Below are 17,529 nucleotides of genomic sequence, written 5' to 3'. Positions count from 1 at the left end.
CTCATAACAGAGCACGTGACATTGGGGAGAAATATACTAGTATGGATTGAGAATTGGTTCATCACCAGAAAGCAGAGATTAGAACTAAACTGATTATTATCAAGATGGCAGGCTCTTGTGAGTGAGGTGTTCAAATGTGCTAGGCCCACAATTCTTCTCAATGATTTGGGTGGGGACCAGTTGTGACATTTTCAAAATTGTGACTTCAATTGGGATGGGAACATAAGTTGTGGGAAGGAAGCAAGCGGGGTCCAAGAGGACTTGGATAGGTTAAGTGAATGGGCCAGAACATGAAAATAGAATATAATGCGAAAAAATGTGAAATTATTCACTTTGCTAAAAAAAACATAAAGATAGAATCTCTTTCCCAATGGTGAGAGGCTGAGAGTACCGATATCCTTGTCCATCGAGCACTGAAAGCTAGCTCAAAGATGCAGCAAGCAATAGGAAGGCAAGGGGTATGTTGGCATCCAATTCAAGGAGGTGAGATTACAGAGGTAATGATGCCTTGCTGCAGTTGTATTGTGTCTCGGTGACACTTGAACATTGTGTATATAGAAGGGCTTATGCCCGAAACGTCGATTCTCCTGTTCCCTGGATGCTGCCTGACCTGCTGCGCTTTTCCAGCAACACATTTTCAGCATTGTGTATATATCTAAGGAAGGATATGTTTGCCAAAGAGGAAGATCAACAGATAATCACCAGATTAATTCCCAGGGATGGTAGAATTATTTTATGAGGGGAAGGGAAGATGTGTCTGTGTTCCTTAGACTTTTGAAGAATGAGGGATGATCTCAGTGGAATTTATAGAATTCCAACTGGCATTCCAGGGAAGATGAAAATATGATAATTCCATGGCTAGTAGGCCTAGAACCAGGGCCCATTTTAATCACTCTTATCTCAAGATAAAGACCAGGCCATTTAAGATGAAGGTGAGGGTGAATTTCCTCATTCAGAGAGTTCTGAATCTTTAGAATTATTCACCCCAGAAAGCTTTGGAAACTCAATTATTGAACATGTTCAAGTCATAAATGTCATTGGGGATATGGAAATGATGCAGGAAAGTGGTATTGATCAAACTAAATGGTTGGGCATCTTTGATGGGATGAACGAATGTTCCACTCCTGTTCTCATCCTCTGGTGGGATTTGAAGCAGGACCTTCTGACGCAGAGATAGACGATCACCACTACACAGCCACATGACTCCTTCTGCTGCTTTTTAACAAAAACATTTATAATCAGCCTGGTTGGATAGGTTATGACATATCATCTTATGATGCCCAAACATCTTCATCTACTTCATCAATGACCTGCCCTCCATCAGAAGTGGGAATTTCACTGACAGTTCCATTTGTGACACCTTGGATACTGAAGCAGTCCATGTAACAAGATTTGGACAATGTCCAGGCTTGGGCTGATAAGTACTAAGTAACGTCTGCACCACACAAATGGCAGGCATTAAGCATCTCCAATAAAGACAATCTGATCACTGCCCCTTGACTTTCAAAGATATTACCCACACTAAATCCCCCATTGTTAACATTCTGGGGGCTACCATTGACCAGAAATTCAATTGGACTTGTCACATAAACACAGTGGCTACAACAGCAAGTCAGAGACTAGGAATACTGCAACAAATAACACACCTCCCAACTCCCCAAAACCTGTTCATCATCGACAAAACACAAGTCAAGAGCGTGATGGAATACTCCCCACTTGCATGGATGGATGCTGCTCCAATGACACTGAAGATATCATCCAGGACAAAGTAGCCCACTTATTTGCACACACCCACAAGCATCCACTCTCCCCACCAGCGACACTCAATAGCAGCAGTGTATAATATTGACAAGATGTACTTCGGAAATTCACCAAAGATCCTTACACAGCACCTCCCAAAACCTAGATTACTTCTATCTAGAAGGACAAGGGCAGCAGATGCAAGGGGATATCACCACCTGCAAGGTACCCTCCAAGTCACTCACCAAACTGACTTGGAAATATATCTGGATATAGGTTTGCTCACTGAGCTGGAAGGTTCATCACCATATTAGGTAACATCATCAGTGAGCCTCTGGATGAAGCACTGGTGGTATGGCCCACTTTCTATTAATGTGTTTAGGTTTCCTTGGGTTGGTGATATCATTTCCTGTGGTGATGTCATTCCCTGTTCTTTTTCTTGGGGTGGTAAATAGGATCCAAGTCATTCTGTTGACAGAGTTCCGGTTGGTATGCCAAGCTTCTCGGAATTCTCATGCGTGTCTCTGTTTGGCTTATCCTAGGATGGACTTGTTGCCTCAGTCGAAGTGGTGTCCTTCTTCATCTGTATATAAGGATGCTAGTGAGATTGGGTCATGTCTTTTTGTGGCTAATTGATGTTCATGTATCCTGGTGGCTAGTTTTCTGCCTGTTTGTCCAATTTAGTGTTTGTTACAGTACTTGCAAGGTATTTTGTAAATGACATTAGTTTTCCTTGTTGTCTGTATAAGGTCTTTCAAGTTCATTAGCTGCTGTTTTAGTGTGTTGGTGGGTTTGTGAACTATCGTGATGTCAAGAGCTCTCAGTAGTCTGGCAGTCATTGCCGAGATGTCTTTGATGTAGGGGAGAGTGTAGTTCAATATTTGGTCCATATGTGTTGTTTTCCTGTAGAAGCAGGTTTGAAGTTCCCTATTGGCGGTTCCCTCTACTGTGACATCCAGGAATGGCAGTTCGTTGTTGTTTTACTCCTCTTTAGTGAATTTTATGCCAGTAAGGGTATTACTGATGGCCTTGAAGGTTTCCTCTAATTTGTTTTGTTTAGTTCTGGTCACCATAAATGAGGAAGGTAGTGAGGAAATGAAAGTAACCAACATTACATTGGACAAACAGGCAGAAAACTAGCCACCAGGATACATGAACATCAATTAGCCACAAAAAGACATGACCCACTCTCACAAGTATCCTTACACACAGATGAAGAAGGACACCACTTTGACTGGGGCAACACACCCATTCTAGGACAAGCCAAACAGACACGCACGAGAATTCCTAGGAGCATGGCATACCAACTGGAACTCTATCAACAGACTGACTTGGATCCCATTTACCATCCCGTAAGAAAAAGAACAGGAAACGACATCACCACAAGAAATGATATCACCAACCCAAGGAAACCTAAACACATAACCAGAAAGCAGGCCATACCACCAGTGCTTCATCCGGAGGTTCATTGATGATATTACCTAGCATGGTGACAAAATGTCTAAAAATGAACCTTCCAGCTCAGCGAGCAAACCTACATCCAGAACCTCAACCTGAGCTACAAATCTTCTCAAAACTCACTTGGAAATATATTGCTGTTCTATCACTGTTGCAGGTTCAAAATCCTGGAATTCCCTCCCTTAGCCCACAGCATATGGACCGCAGCAGTTCAAGAAAGCAGCTCATAACCACCATCTCAAGGGCGACTAGGGATAGGCAGGAAATGCTGGCCAGCCAGAGATGCCTATATCCCACTAGCAAATAAAACATCGCCAGGGCAAATTGGACTTAAACCTGGAGTTTTTGAAGTATTAGGGACACTACCAGTGCCACAGAAGCCCTTCTTCTCATTTTATTCATTTTCCTTTTTATGGGAGCAAAAGTAACTCCTTTGATAATGCCCATATAATTTAACATAATTAAATTATATGGACATAAAATTAAGTTTTCACCTTCTAATTCACTGAACCATTTGACTTGACAATTGCCCAACATTTATATAGCATATAGTCGACTGAATTGACAATACATGAGGCAACAGAAGCCCTTAGTAAACATCTCTAAAATAAACTGATTTGATGTTGGTTATTATTTCTATGTCCCTGGTAATTAATTGTCTCTAGGCAATCATAGATGTAGTTATTATAACACTCAAAATATTTACATTGACACTGTAAGGAAGACTATATATTTATACGAACAAGATATACTTTTAGACAGTGAGATACCAGCAAAATCTGCAAGTAGTCATTACACAACAGAGCAGAAAGTTACAGCATCAGTCATTGTTAAAGAAACACTGAATCTTCCTTTCTCTCACTATGCGATTGCAAGTGGGTGATGAAATGATTGAAAATTAAATGTAACTGGAGTTTGCAAATGTCTGCTTCATGTATTTGCCCCTTTGATGTCCTATCATCCAACAGACATTAATCCCTCACTTTTACTCATCAAAGTGACACTGACTCCACCCATCCTGGGCCATTTTCCAATTGTATTTCACATCTACAAAATCTTTTCCTTGCTTCCCTTACTAATTGGAAAGCGGTCTTTCTCAGCCTTAAATATACTTAATGATCCAGCCTCAACAACCTTCTGCAGTAAAGAATTCCACAGATTCACTACTCTTTGAGTGAAGAAATTCCCCAGGGCGAAAGCGGGAATGGGGTATTTAGTTGGATGGTCAGCCATGACAATACTGAATTGCAGAGCAGATGTGAAGGGCTGAATTATCTACTCTTGCTCCTAGTCAAATTAGAGTGGTGCTGGAAAAGCACAGCAGGTCAGGCAGCATCCAAAGAGCAGGAAAAACGACGTTTTGGGCAAAAGCCCTTCATCCAACTCATTAATAATGTAAGTAATTGTGGCCCCAGCATTGGTCCCTGTTGCACTTCACTATCGTGAATATTTGATTTACTATTGTCATGTGTACCAAGGTACAGTGAAAAGTGTTATGTGCTCTGCAGGTAGGTCATACTAGAGAGGAACCTCGATTATCTGAACAAGATGGGTGGGCACTATTTCGTTCAGATAATTGATTATTCGGTTAATTGATTTCCTCTGGGGCTCGGAGTTTTCTGTGAAGTCTGCTCCCCGTTCAGGAGTCTAGGCAAAAGCCCTGCCTCTCATCTGCCCCCAACCCCACCCCAACACCATCCGCCCCAACACAGCCCCCACCCCCATTCACACCTGCCTGCCCCCTCTCCAAATAGCGCACATGTACACACACATTTTTACTGCAACATTTTGACAGAACAATGTTGGAGAGATCATCTGGAGAAGGGGGGGTTTAGTGTTCACCCCCAGGGAAAGTGTGGGGGGAGAGAGACAGAGAGAGAGAGAGAGAGAGAGAGAGAGAGAGCGAAAGAGAGAGAGAGGGCAGGAGGTCAGTCATTTGGAGACAGTGCCTGGACTGTCCAGGACTGTTTTCAGCAGCATTTCAGTGAGCCGAGTTCATTTTTAATCATTGTACCTGTAAACAAACGACGTGATCAGGATTGAAATAGCTCTTCGATGTAATGTTTCTATCGGGACCTTGAGATCTCCTTCGGAAAATCCAATATTGGGATAATCAAGGTTCCTCTGTATACAAGTCCACCATGGTAACAGAACAGAGTGCTGGATACAATGTTACCACTGCCAAGAAGTTGCTGACAGAGATCAACATTACCATTAAAGAGGTCCATTCAAAAGTCTGATAACAGCTGTGAAGAAACTGTTCTCAAAGCTGTTCAGACATGCATACAAACTCTCATATCTTCTGTCTGACAGAAGAGGGTGGAAGAGAGTATAACCAAGGTGGGAAAGGTCTTTGGTTATGTTGGTTGTTTAACTGACACAGCAGAAAGTATAGATAAAGTCAATGGATGGGAGGATGGTTTCCGTGATGGACTGGGCTGTGCCCTACCACATTGTGATGCATCCAAATAGGATGCTTTCTAATGTGGTTCAATAAAAGTTTGTAAAAGTCTTTATAGACATGCCAAATTTCCTTAGCCTCCTAAGGAAGTAGAGGTGTCACTGTGCTTTTTGATCATAGTGTCAATCAAGACTGACTGCTGGTGATCGTCACTCCCAGGAAATTGATACTCTTGACAATCTCCCTCCCTGCACCATTGATGCAGACAAGGGTGTGCCCTCCACTCCATCCCTTGAAGTCAATGACCAGTTCCTTCGTTTTGCTGATGTTGATGGAGAGAATATGCTCTTCTTTATCCCAACGCTCTGTCTTCTATTAGTTACTCAATCTTCTATCCATGCTGATATAATACCTTAAACATCATGGGCTCATTAAGTAGCCTGAAGTGTGGTACCTTACCAAATGGCTTCTGAAAATCCAAATTTATTAAATCTCCTTTATTTATCCTGCTTGTTACCTCCTCAAAGACTGCTAGTAAGTTTGTCAGGCATGATTTCTCCGTCTTGAAGCCATGTTGACTCTACTTCATCATATAATGTATTTCGAAAAGCTGTACTATTATATCCTTTAAAATAGATGTGAACATTTTCTCAATAACAGACATTAAGCTAACGGGCACTTTTTCTCTAATGACAGTTATTGTTCCCCTTGATTAATCAGTCATTTTGAGACGCTTAGTGTCTTCTACCACAAAGACTGATTTATTTACTTCCTGGTTCGCCAGTATTATTTTCCCAGCCTTGTTCTCTAAGAAGCCAATGTTCATTTTGGCCTCTCTCTTGTTTCTTATATATTTAAAGAAAATTTTGCTATTTTGCTTGATTTTAATTGCGATTTAGCCTCTGGCTTATCACTAATCTTCCCCTCCCCCCCCCCCCCCCCCCCTCCAACCAATCTCTCCTTCTTCAGAGACCATCTTAAAAGATGTTCTTGCATTCCGGTTTTCCAGGAACAGTCTCTGAACAGACAAATAATGTCCCAAACACAAAAACCTATTCCCAAACACACTATCTTTTATCTTCTCACATTGAAACAAGTCTAAAGTAGAAGTAAGTTAGGACACATTATGCAGGTCTGGTTGCATCTGTTGTCACAAAGCTGGTCCTTTTCTCGAAAAGTTGTTCCTTTTCTCAAGGGGTTTTTTCAGAGGGATAATAAACCGCTCCCGATTAGACTGGTTTGGTACAGAGATTAAAGGGTATTGAGAGGCCTTTTTGTTTATATGTAAACAAATGAGACTTCAGACTAAACTGGTCATGTTTTAGAAGTGACCTGTATGAAGAAAGGGGACTGGTCAGCTCTCTAGCTGAGCAGTTCAGTCTATAACTGGTTGAGAGTTCAACAGTGAACTGTGTGGAAACTCTCTCTCCTTCTGCCCTTCTAACTTCCTGTAAGCACCAGTTCCATTTATACTGTTTTTTAAGGGGTTTGCTTATTGGGACTATTCTGTATATTCGGAACAAAATAATTAAGTCTAGTTTGGATAGACTGAGTTCTGTAGGTGTTCTTTGTGTGTCATTGTGTAATTTTGTGAATTAAATTTCTGTCTGTTTTAAAACCAAGTAGTCAACCTAGCTTGCTTACTCTGGATAATTCTCAGTGTACACTTATCAAATCAAATTGCAAAGTTATGGTCTGGGTTGCCTGCTCAAGAATGTTTTCAGTGGTCTGGCCTAGTCCATAGCATGGTGTACAGAAAGTAAATGAATGTTTCAAATCTGTTGACTCTTCATCAAAACTCCAAAGTGCAAGTTGCTTGGATAAAGCTGCCTGGTGAATGTCTAATAAATTTAGAGAGAAATGTCTGATCACTTCTGTTAATATTGCCATATCTATGAGGCTGTCTGAGTGATGTGCGATATAGGTGCAGAATTTGATGTATGGTGAAAGTAATACTGTAAGAGACAGGAGCAGAATTAGGCCATTTGGACCATCGAGTCTGCTCCATCATTCAATCATGGCTGATATGTTTCTCAATCTTATTCTCTTCCTTCTCCCAGTAACCTTTGATACCCTTACTAATTACAAACCTATCCATCTTTGTCTTAAATAGACTCATTGACTTGGCCTCCACAGCCTTCTGAGGCAGAGTTCCACAGATTCACCACTCTCTGGCTGAAGAAATTCTACCTCATCTCAGTTCTAAAGGGTCATCTTTTCAATCTGAAGCTGTGTCCTCGATCCTACTCTCTCCTATTAGTGGAAATATCTTCTCCACATCCACTCTGTCCAGTCCTCTCAGTACTCTGTAAATTTCAATGAGATGCTCCCCTCCCCCTCCCCCTACATCCTTCTAAACTCCATCCAGGACAGTGCCAGAATTCTCAATCGCTTCTCACACAACAAGCCTTCATCCCCAGGATCATTCTTGAAAATGTCCTCTGGACCCCTCCAAGGTCAGCACATCCTTCCTCATATATGGAGACCAAAACTGCTCGCAATATTCCAAATGCAGTCTGACCAGCAGTACATCTTTGCTCTTATATTGCAGCCCTCTCAATCACTGCATTTGCCTTCCCAACAGCTAACTGTACCCGTGTGTTCTAGGTCAGAATCCTGAACTTGAACTCCTAAGTCCCTTTACGGTTCAGATTTCCAAAGCCTTTCCCCATTTGGAAAATAATCTACACCTGTAATCTTCCTATTAAGGTTCATGACCACACATTATTCTGTCTGCCATTTCTTTGCCCAATGTCCTAGTGTTTCCAAATCCCTCTGGAGCCTCCCCGCTTCCTCAAACACTACCTGCCCCTCCACTTAGCTTTGTGTCATATGTAATCTTAGCAACAATGCCCTCAGTTCCTTCATCCAGATTTTTAATAGAATCATAGAGATGTACAGCATGGAAACAGACCCTTTGGTCCAACCCGACCAGATATCTCAACCCAACCTAGTCCCACCTGCCAGCACTCGTCCCATATCCCTCCAAACCCTTCCTATTCATATACCTATCTAAATGTCTTTTAAATATTGCAATTGTACTAGCCTCCACCAATTCCTCTGGCAGCTCATTCCATACACGTACCACCCTCTGCGTGAAAAAGTTGCCCTTAGGTCTCTTTTATATCTTTCCCCTCTCACCCTAAACCTATGCCCTCTAGTTCTGGACTCTCCCACTCCAGGGAAAAGATTTTGTCTACTATGAATAGTTGTAGTCCCAGCATTGACCCCTGCGGAACTCCATTAGTCACTGGCTGCCATCCTGAAACCTGTTTACTCCGCTCTCTGCCTTCTGCTAGTCAGCCAATCCTTTATCTGTGGTTAGAGACAAAAAAATTGCAGATGTTCGAATCCAAAATAGACAGGCAAGAGACTGGAAGAACACAGCAAGTTAGGCATCAGGAGAAGTCGACGTTTCAGGTGTAACCTTCTTCAGAATCCTTTATCCATGCCAGTATCTAGTCCCTAACACCATGGGATCTTCTTTGCAATACCTTGTCAAAGGCCTTCTGGAAATCCAAATAAATCAGGTTCACTGGCTTTCTACTGGCAAAGTTGACTATTACTTCCTCAAAGAATTCTGATAGATTTGTCAGGCATGAAGCTTTGAAGAAGCCCTCGTGATTCAAACATGCATTCCAAGTACTCTGCAAACTCAACTTTAATAACGAACTCAAGGTCAGGCTGACTGGTCTATAGTTGTTACATTAGCCATTTTCCAGTCCTCTGAGTCCCTCCCTGACTCCAATGATTCCTGAAATACCACGATCAATGCCTCTGTAATCTCCTCAGCTATCTCCTTCAGAACCCTGGGGTGTAATCCATCTGGTATATGTGATTTCTCCACCTTCAGACCTTTCAGCTTCCCCAGCGCCTTCTTCTTAGTGATGGCCACTATACTCACCTTTGCCCCCAACTCTCCTGAAGTTCTGGTATGTTATTGGTGTCTTCCACTGTGAAGACTTATGCAAAGTATCTATTCAGTTACCCCACCATTTCTTTGTTCCCCATTACTACTTCTCCAGTCTCATTGTTCAGTTGTCCAATATCTACTCTTCCCTCTCTGTTACCTTTTTACATATCTAAAAAAAACTCTTGCAACCTTCTTTTATATTAATAGCTGGCTTACCCTTATATTTCATCTTCTCCCTCCTGATTGCGCTTTTCAGCTATCGTCTGCTGGTTTTTAAATGGCTTCACAATTCTCTAGCTACCCACTAATTTTCACAACATTGCATGCTTTTTGTTTTATGCTGTCCCTAACTTACCTTGTCAGCAATGATTGCCTCATCCTCGCCTTAGTAGTTTCTTTCCTTACAATGAAAATTGAGCAATCAACCAGCATTAACAAACACCTTCCAGAGAATGTTCCATATCACTATGCAAACATTCAGAATGCCAATTCATATTTTCAATTTCTTGTGTGGCCAGGAGAATTTTTAAAAAGACATTAAGGTATCCTCAAACATCATGATGCCATGACAGCATGTCCTAGTTTAAGACGGTGGCGACAGAGTAGGTCGAGTTCGGGCTTGTCTGTACCAGCTGCTTATCTTTCTTTTCCTATTTCTTCATTTTTCTTTAAATTTACGTTCTTATTAAGAGCAGTTTCATTAGCCGGGTAGTGGAAGTCCAGCGTGGATGTGTGGTGTGTTTTCGGATTCTTCTTGGCGGTGGCGGAGGCAAGGTTGGACTGCAGCACAGGCTTGGGTTGACAGGTCAAGTTTGGGCCCAGTTCAGACTTAACAGCATCAATAAGATATGCCCAGTGATGTCTCGTGGTGGCAGCGTTGGTGGAGGCGACATGGCACAAAAAGATGGTGACTCTGTTCCAGCGATAGCATTGTGGTGAAGGGACACAAGGCTGGCTGACTCCTTCATGCCTGTGGGGAGAAAGTGAGGACTGCAGATGCTGGAGATCAGAGCTGAAAATGTGTTGCTGGAAAGCGCAGCAGGTCAGGCAGCATCAAAGGAACAGGAGAACAGCTCCTTCATGCCTGTGTTGGTCTCAGCTTCGGGATGGGAGAGTGCCCAGATCCAGACCCATGGCTAAGCTTTTAAGCTAAGTTGAAAACTTTATTTTCTGCCTTTATCTTCTATGTTTGGTTTATTTTATGTGCTTTAAGATGGCACTGGAGAGTGATGACACTATACAACAATTTTCAGCATATGTCTAACAAAATATGTGACAATAATAAATCCAGTTCGTTTATTGTATTACATTTTTGTACCATTGAGCCAACACAGGCCATATGAATATGAAAAAAATGCAGTGTTACCATATTATTTATAAAGTGTTTGAATCTACTACAATAATAGTATGACACCACATCCATGGTAAATTTTTTTGAATTGCTTACACGTGTCAAATTCTGAAAATACTGGCTGCTAAAACCTTTGCCATGTTAAACTGCAGTCATTATTTTCTATGCTGAGTCTGTTACTGCACGCCCACGCTGTCTGTCCCTGCAATCAGTCATCCTATCTCAAAACCTATCTCCTTGGGAAAGCAGTAGGTCACTCGTCCCTATCGTTGCCTAATTGATCCGAACGTGACAACTTTATATATTTTAAATTTCTACACAGCTTTGAACATTGCTATAGAAAGACGGCATGACCAATTAGACTAAAATGATCCCCCAAAATCAATCTGGTTCAACGCAATTGGCAGCTACAGTTGAAAGGAAAGGGCTTACATTAACTGTCTCCAGGTACTGATGCAGAAAATGCCAGAAACATTGAGCTCGTGCCCACTGAGGAACAGATCAACGTCCACCGCATGGGGGCGGGGAGGCCAGTCACCAATCAGCGTTCTCAGAACTAGCTGCTGCTGCAGAACCAACCAATCACAGGGCTCAGAGCCCGCCGTGTGTCTGCCTCTCTCCCTCGATCTAGGAGCAACCAATCGTAGCTTTGTGAATGCAGGCTCAGGCCCAGCAAAGCCAATCGCAGAGCACTGAGTGCAGACGCTGCCCAAGAGCAGCCAATCGTAGAGGCCTGAACGCCAGCTCTGACCGATGATCAACCAGTGACAAGACACTGAGCTCGTTTCCCCTCTCCCTCAGCCAATGAGCAGACGAATAGTAAGCGGCCTTCAGCCCAGTGCAGGCTCCGCCGCCAAGTGACGGGATAGAGAGCAGCAGTCGGGGTGGTGGTGGTGGAAGAGGGTGCGGCTTGGCTGGATTGGACATGGCAGCCACAACCGTCTCCACCCAGAGGGGCCCGGTAGGATTCCTCTCTTTATTTTCCAGTTATGCTGCGGCCTTTGCTGTCTCTGTCGCGGGCCTTGTCAGGAAGCGGGGTGTACTGTCCGAGCTCCTGGGCTTGACTGCACCAGATTCTGCCCGTAGCCGGTTGCCGTCACCCCTGGCCTTGGCCCGTGTTCCCCCAGTTGGTTCCTTCGTGTGCTTTTAATGCTTTTTACAGCTGTTTCGCAATTCATCGTGGGCTGTAAAGACAGAAGGGTGCTGAGTATGTTTATTGTTTTCTGATCTGCCCTAAGACCGTTTAAAGGGCCAGCCAGGAAAATAACTGCTAGTCAGATTCTGCCTCAGCAACATTTTCATCAGGATAGGACTGTAAGGATAGGTTTTGATGATCGTGGTCGACAGCTTGTAAATAGAATTTGTTTATTCTGCCTTATTTTTTGGAATATTTGTCGTGTGGATAATGTGCCGAATAGAGAAAAAGCATCAGTTGTAGGGTGCCAACGGTCATTGGATGTATTCCTAATGGTTTCATCACGAGTCCTACCTTCTAACACCCTGACACCTTCTACCAAAACACACTGTCCCGTGCTAATGACGTTGGTTGCCCAAGATATTCGTCCTCGTTGTGCACTGTCTTCCTGGACTACGGTAATTGGAAAGTGAGCAATCTTAACCACTGGATTGGGTGATTTTTGACTGTCACAGAATCTCAGCTCATAGCATAGAAAGGCATTCGGTTCATTAATGTCTGAAACAGCCATTTGAGCGTTTTATCTCCTTTCTTTTCCTGATACATTTTGTTTCTGTTTAAATAATTGAACCTGCATTACCAGGCAATGCATTCCAGACCCCACCTACTGGCTGTGTGAAAAATATGTTCCCCACATTTTCTTCTTTTGCAACCCACTTTGAAACCGTGTTTGCTGATTCTTGATCCTTTTGGGAGTGGGAACAGTTGCTTCCTATCCACTGTATCTAGACACTTCATGACTTTCAAAACTATCAGATTTCCTATTGGTCATCTCTCCAAAGAAAATAGTCTGAATGTCTCCAGTACCCCCCTCCCCCCATAACTGAAACCATTCTTGCAAACCTCTTCTTCGGTCTTTCTGATGCAGTCACATCTATCCTATAATGTAGCACCCAGAACTGCATACAGTAATCCAGGTGATATCTGAGTATCAAGCAACAATCATCTCCAATTAGAGAGAATCTAACATTGACATTCAATGACACAGCCATCACTGAAACTGAAGTGGACTAATCATATAAATACAGTGGCTGAGTCAGAAGCCAGGAATGTTACAGTGAATAACTCGCTTTGTGACTTTCCACCATCTACAAGGCATATGCAAGGGTATTCATCTCACTTTCCTTGATCAACACTGAAGCTTGATACCACCCAGGACAAAGCAGCTGGCTTGGATTGGCATCACCTTCACAACATTCAGTCCCTCAACCAATGATGCTTCGTAGCAATATGTACTATTTGCAAGAGGGATTGCAGAAGTTCACCAAGGTTCATAAGACAGTACCTTTCAAACCTACATCTCCTACCATCTAGAAGGACATGGGTAGCAGACACATGGGAACATCACTGCCTGCAAGCCATTACCATCCAGACTTAGAAAGATATTGCCATTCCTTTAGTGTCATTGTTTCTAAATCCTGGAACTCCCTCTGTAACTGCATTGTAGGTGTGCCTCCACCAAACAGATTACAGTGGACACATTTGTACTTTGTTCATTGTACATTGTCCATGTTATTTGTGCCAAAATGTATCACTTCACGCACCTCTACATTGAACTTCATCTTTCAACCATCATTGCAATCAACAGTATCCTCAACAATTTCCATCGCTCTATGAAGCCAGAACACAAAGCATAAAGTTCAAGACATCACAGGATTTAAACTTGTTTATTACCACAATGCTGCCTGGTCTGACCTCAGCAGGCTTGCACACCAGAGCCTTCTAGCTGCAATTCCATTCACAGACTGCTTCTCTCCAGTGATGTTGCTAAAAGATTCACCATCGGCAGCAACCCAATGGGATTGACAGAACAACTCCTCTGATTCTGATTATTCCAGATAAGAGGGTGACATTTCTTTGACAAAATTGACCCATGAATGAAGTCACCCATGATCCCATTTCTTAGGCATTGTCAAGGGCAATTTTAGAGTTGAAAGTTTCAATTCATCCTGCCAGTTCCACTCGCCCATCTCTCAATTATAATCACTTTGAGCACAGTAGAAGTTGGAAATTTGGTAAATGTTGCTGCCTTGGTGTTTGATACTGTGATTGATTGATTGCCACTTGTACCGAAGAGTAGTGCAAAGTTTTTTTTATGAGCAGTACAGGCAGATCATAATAAGCAAGGATGTACAGATCAGAGGTTATAAAAATTCGAGGCATTCCGGTTATATTGCACAGGGCGAGGGCTAGGCAAGATCAATGTTAGCAAGATCAGCATTATTTGAGGTTCGAGAGTCCATTCATCAGCCTAACAACGGCTGGGAAGAAGCTGTTCCTGAACCTGTTGGTGCATGTGATCGGACATCTGTATCTACTGCCCGATGGCAAAGGTTGTAGGAGATCATTACCAGGATGCAATGGGTCTTTGGCAGCCTTTCTGTGGCAGCGAGCCGTGTAAATGGAGTCCATGGATGGAATGTTGGTTTCTGTGATGGTCTGGGCTGTGCACATCACCTTCTGTAGTTTCTTAGAGTCCTGGGCAGAGCAGTTGCCATTACTAGGCCATTATGCACTAGGAGTTTGGTGCATCTGTTGGTGAGGGTCCTTATGGACATGCCAAATTTCCTGAGCCGCCTGAGAAAGATGATGCGTAGGTGCGCCTTGACTGGCGCATCCAAGTTCAAAGTCCAGGACAGCTTGTCAGTTATAGTCATTCAAAGGAGCTTGACATTCTCCACCCCCTCAACCTCAGTCTGGCCTATTCTAATAGTGTATCTACTGCTGCTATGTTGTTACATCGCAGCTAACTCTCAGAGAATGTGTAAAGGGATACTTTGAATGTCTTGAATTTCCTTCTTTATCTTGACCTCAGCATGACCACTGCTCAAAACATTGAGATTGGGAATTCGTATGGAATTCTAACCTTTTAGATATCTTGGTAATATTTTACCCACTTGCAAATGTTACAACATGGGTTAAAACCTTCTGCTAATTAAATCAAACGCAGAAAAGCTCATCATTCCTTGTAATCTGTTAAAGTATGAGTGACAGAGAATTCCCAAATTCCACTATCTAAAGAAAAAATAATTTTATTTTAAAAAAAGAACATTTAAACAACAACTATCTACAACCGTAAGCCTCCTTTTCTCTTAAAATAAATTATCTACCTCCCACTCTATAACAATACTGATTCAATAAAGCCCCTATTAACTTTACAGCTAATCAATTTTCAAAACCAGTTGTCGTCTTCAGGTGTTGAACTTCCAGGGGAATCTACAAAACACAGGGTTATCTTCAGTCTTCTGCAAAGCTGTTTCGTATGAAAAAGATACCTTTCAGTGAGAAGGGTTGTGGGCAGTCGTTCAAATGGCAGATGGGTGCTCTTTCTCTGGCTAACTGTTCAAAATGCCTGCTTTTATACCCCAAAACATCGGTTCGTCTCATTTTGGTTTGATGTTAAAACAGTAAAATTCAAATTCAATTGGGTTTCAGTAAAACTTGAGGCATAATTCAAACTGATTAAATTCAAATTGCTATTCAAATTTAATTGAGTATGACCCAGTAAATATTGTAATAGAGGCTGGCACGTTTGAATTATGAAAACAAAGGAAGGCATAATCATTTTTGTGAGCCTTACTATTTTTAGGGGCATGGGTTGACATACTCTGATAATTATTCCCTGAAGGTTGTCAAGTGGTATGAAGAATGTGGCTGATTAATTGGTTAGCATTTCAGGTAATAGCACTAACCTGTTACCAAGTAGTAACACTCATGATATTTTCCTGCCAGTTGATGTGAAAAAAGCTAAATAGGGTAGTGTTTCCATTTTGCTTTGCATTGAAGGTTTTCATTGGAGAATTGCCACAGGACTTCCTTCGCATTGTACCAACTCAACAACAGCAGCAAGTACAACTTGATGCACAGGCAGCTCAGCAATTACAGTTTGGGACTAGCATGGCTACTATGGGTCGATTGAGCATCACTGTGGTACAGGTAGGGAATGTTTGTTTCTTTCTCAAAGGTCAATTTGTTGGCTAAGAGCAGTGCAATTAGTGAAAGACCCAACTATGCTCCCACAACTTGATGCCTTCAGATTATCTTTTGAATCAGGCTAAATTACATGCAACCCTTCATGACAGTAAAGTGAGGGTTTGTCTCACCTGTATGAACTAAACTTGGAACTCAATACAAATCAAATTGATGTATTGCATTTTGTCTATCTCTGAACTGCATATTTTTCTCATAGTGGAAAAGATTCATTTGAGATCATTTCACAAGAATAGTTCGGTTTGATTTTCAAGAATCCTATTCAGAATGAAGGTTAATATTATCGGAGCATAGATCATAGGACCACCAATCTGCAAAGAATTAATAAATCAGTAGCCTTTTCTTTGAAGAATTATGGAATTCAATAATTTATACTCTTATTTTTGAGGATCATACTATGGTCCCATTAATTTGTCCACCGTTTCGGGGTATTAAAGGTTTATTCAAAAGTCATTTTCATCATGAATTTCGTGGATTAATGTAAACATAGTGTAAATTGTATCGCTGACCAGTTGTAATAATATATAGCTATTGTTTTGCTTGGACATCACTCTGATCAGCCAGTTCCAAATGTATGTCTCTGGAAAGATACCACAAACGTTACCAACCTGCACAAACATTGATGAACAGACTGCACAAAAAATAATTCGTAAGTTTTGTACAATAAGACCATCATTAAACATGTCACTTCAGTCTCCCTGTTATGTGAACCATGATTCAATTTTGAGACTCTTCTGGGAGTTGAGCAATATTGATTCTCAATTCAAAATGGATGTTGATGTTAACAGCATTAATTGTTTGTGTTCTTAGCTTTTAATTGTAAATATTTTCACTTCCCTCCATCTACACTCTCTTTCTCTACAAGTGATAGAATTTTAAATTCTATTCTACAACTGTCAGGTCAAAAAAAATTGCTCCTTGCCTAGTGACTATTCAGTTGTAAAAGTAAATTGTGATATATCTATTTAGAAATGGCAGGGCAAGTGATAAGTTGGAACAATAGTCTGTAGAGCTGCTGTCTAGCTGTGAGATCCATAATAATCACAAATGCAGCTCAAGGATCTTCAGCTTAGGGTTGATGAGCTGGAACCCCAACTGCAGATACTGTACTACGTAAGAGGAAAATGTTACGTGAACACTTTGTTCCATGAAGTGATTACACCCCTACCTAGGTTATGTCATTTACATAAATGATTTGGATGCGAGCATAAGATGTACAGTTAGTAAGTTTGCAGATGACACCAAAATTGGAGGTGTAGTGTACAGCGAAGAGGGTTACCTCCGATTATAACAGGATCTGGACTAGATGGGCCAATGGGCTGAGAATTGGCAGATGGAGTTTAATTCAGATAAATGCCAGGTCCTGCATTTTGGGAAAGCAAATCTTTAGCAGGACTTATACACTTAATGGTAAGGTCCTAGGGAGTGTTGCTGAACAAAGAGACCTTGGAGTGCAGGTTCATAGCTCCTTGAAAGTGGAG

The 17,529-nt window shown here is 41.9% G+C and overlaps 2 protein-coding genes across 5 annotated transcripts in view; one reads left to right on the top strand and one right to left on the bottom strand.

The window, feature by feature from the left end:
* Window positions 1-10,030: 10,030 nt before the first annotated feature.
* LOC122558093 lies at window positions 10,031-11,790 on the bottom strand. The gene is made up of 3 exons (XM_043706413.1): window positions 11,706-11,790; window positions 11,296-11,659; window positions 10,031-10,482 (listed from the first exon to the last, which is right to left on the bottom strand). Exons 1-3 carry the CDS (start codon window positions 11,788-11,790, stop codon window positions 10,149-10,151), a joined length of 783 nt encoding a protein of 260 aa, XP_043562348.1. The 3' UTR covers window positions 10,031-10,148.
* Window positions 11,670-17,529, top strand: part of LOC122557835 (toll interacting protein) — a 13,388-nt gene continuing 7,528 nt past the window's right edge. Inside the window, exons 1-2 of one of the 4 annotated variants that reach the window (XM_043705930.1) lie at window positions 11,671-11,824; window positions 15,845-15,994. In XM_043705930.1, coding sequence (XP_043561865.1) covers window positions 11,789-11,824; window positions 15,845-15,994 — 186 coding nt within the window. In that variant the 5' untranslated portion in view covers window positions 11,671-11,788. Of the gene's footprint in view, window positions 11,825-15,844; window positions 15,995-17,529 lie in introns of all 4 variants that reach the window. The other 3 variants (XM_043705931.1, XM_043705932.1, XM_043705933.1) reach the window with 3 other exon arrangements.

Source organism: Chiloscyllium plagiosum, chromosome 16 (genome assembly GCF_004010195.1).
Source record: "Chiloscyllium plagiosum isolate BGI_BamShark_2017 chromosome 16, ASM401019v2, whole genome shotgun sequence".
Taxonomy (NCBI): domain Eukaryota; kingdom Metazoa; phylum Chordata; class Chondrichthyes; order Orectolobiformes; family Hemiscylliidae; genus Chiloscyllium; species Chiloscyllium plagiosum.
The sequence above is the reverse complement of the archived record's forward strand: the minus strand, read 5'-3'. Positions and strand labels throughout refer to the sequence as shown.

Coding starts and splice junctions, on each gene's coding strand:
- LOC122558093 (XM_043706413.1), bottom strand. CDS start 11,790: ATGTCCAATCCAGCCAAGCCGCACCCTCTTCCACCACCACCACCCCGA. Junction 11,660..11,705: donor GTCACTTGGCGGCGGAGCCT/GCACTGGGCTGA, acceptor TCATTGGCTGAG/GGAGAGGGGAAACGAGCTCA. Junction 10,483..11,295: donor AGTACCTGGAGACAGTTAAT/GTAAGCCCTTTC, acceptor TTCTCCCCACAG/GCATGAAGGAGTCAGCCAGC.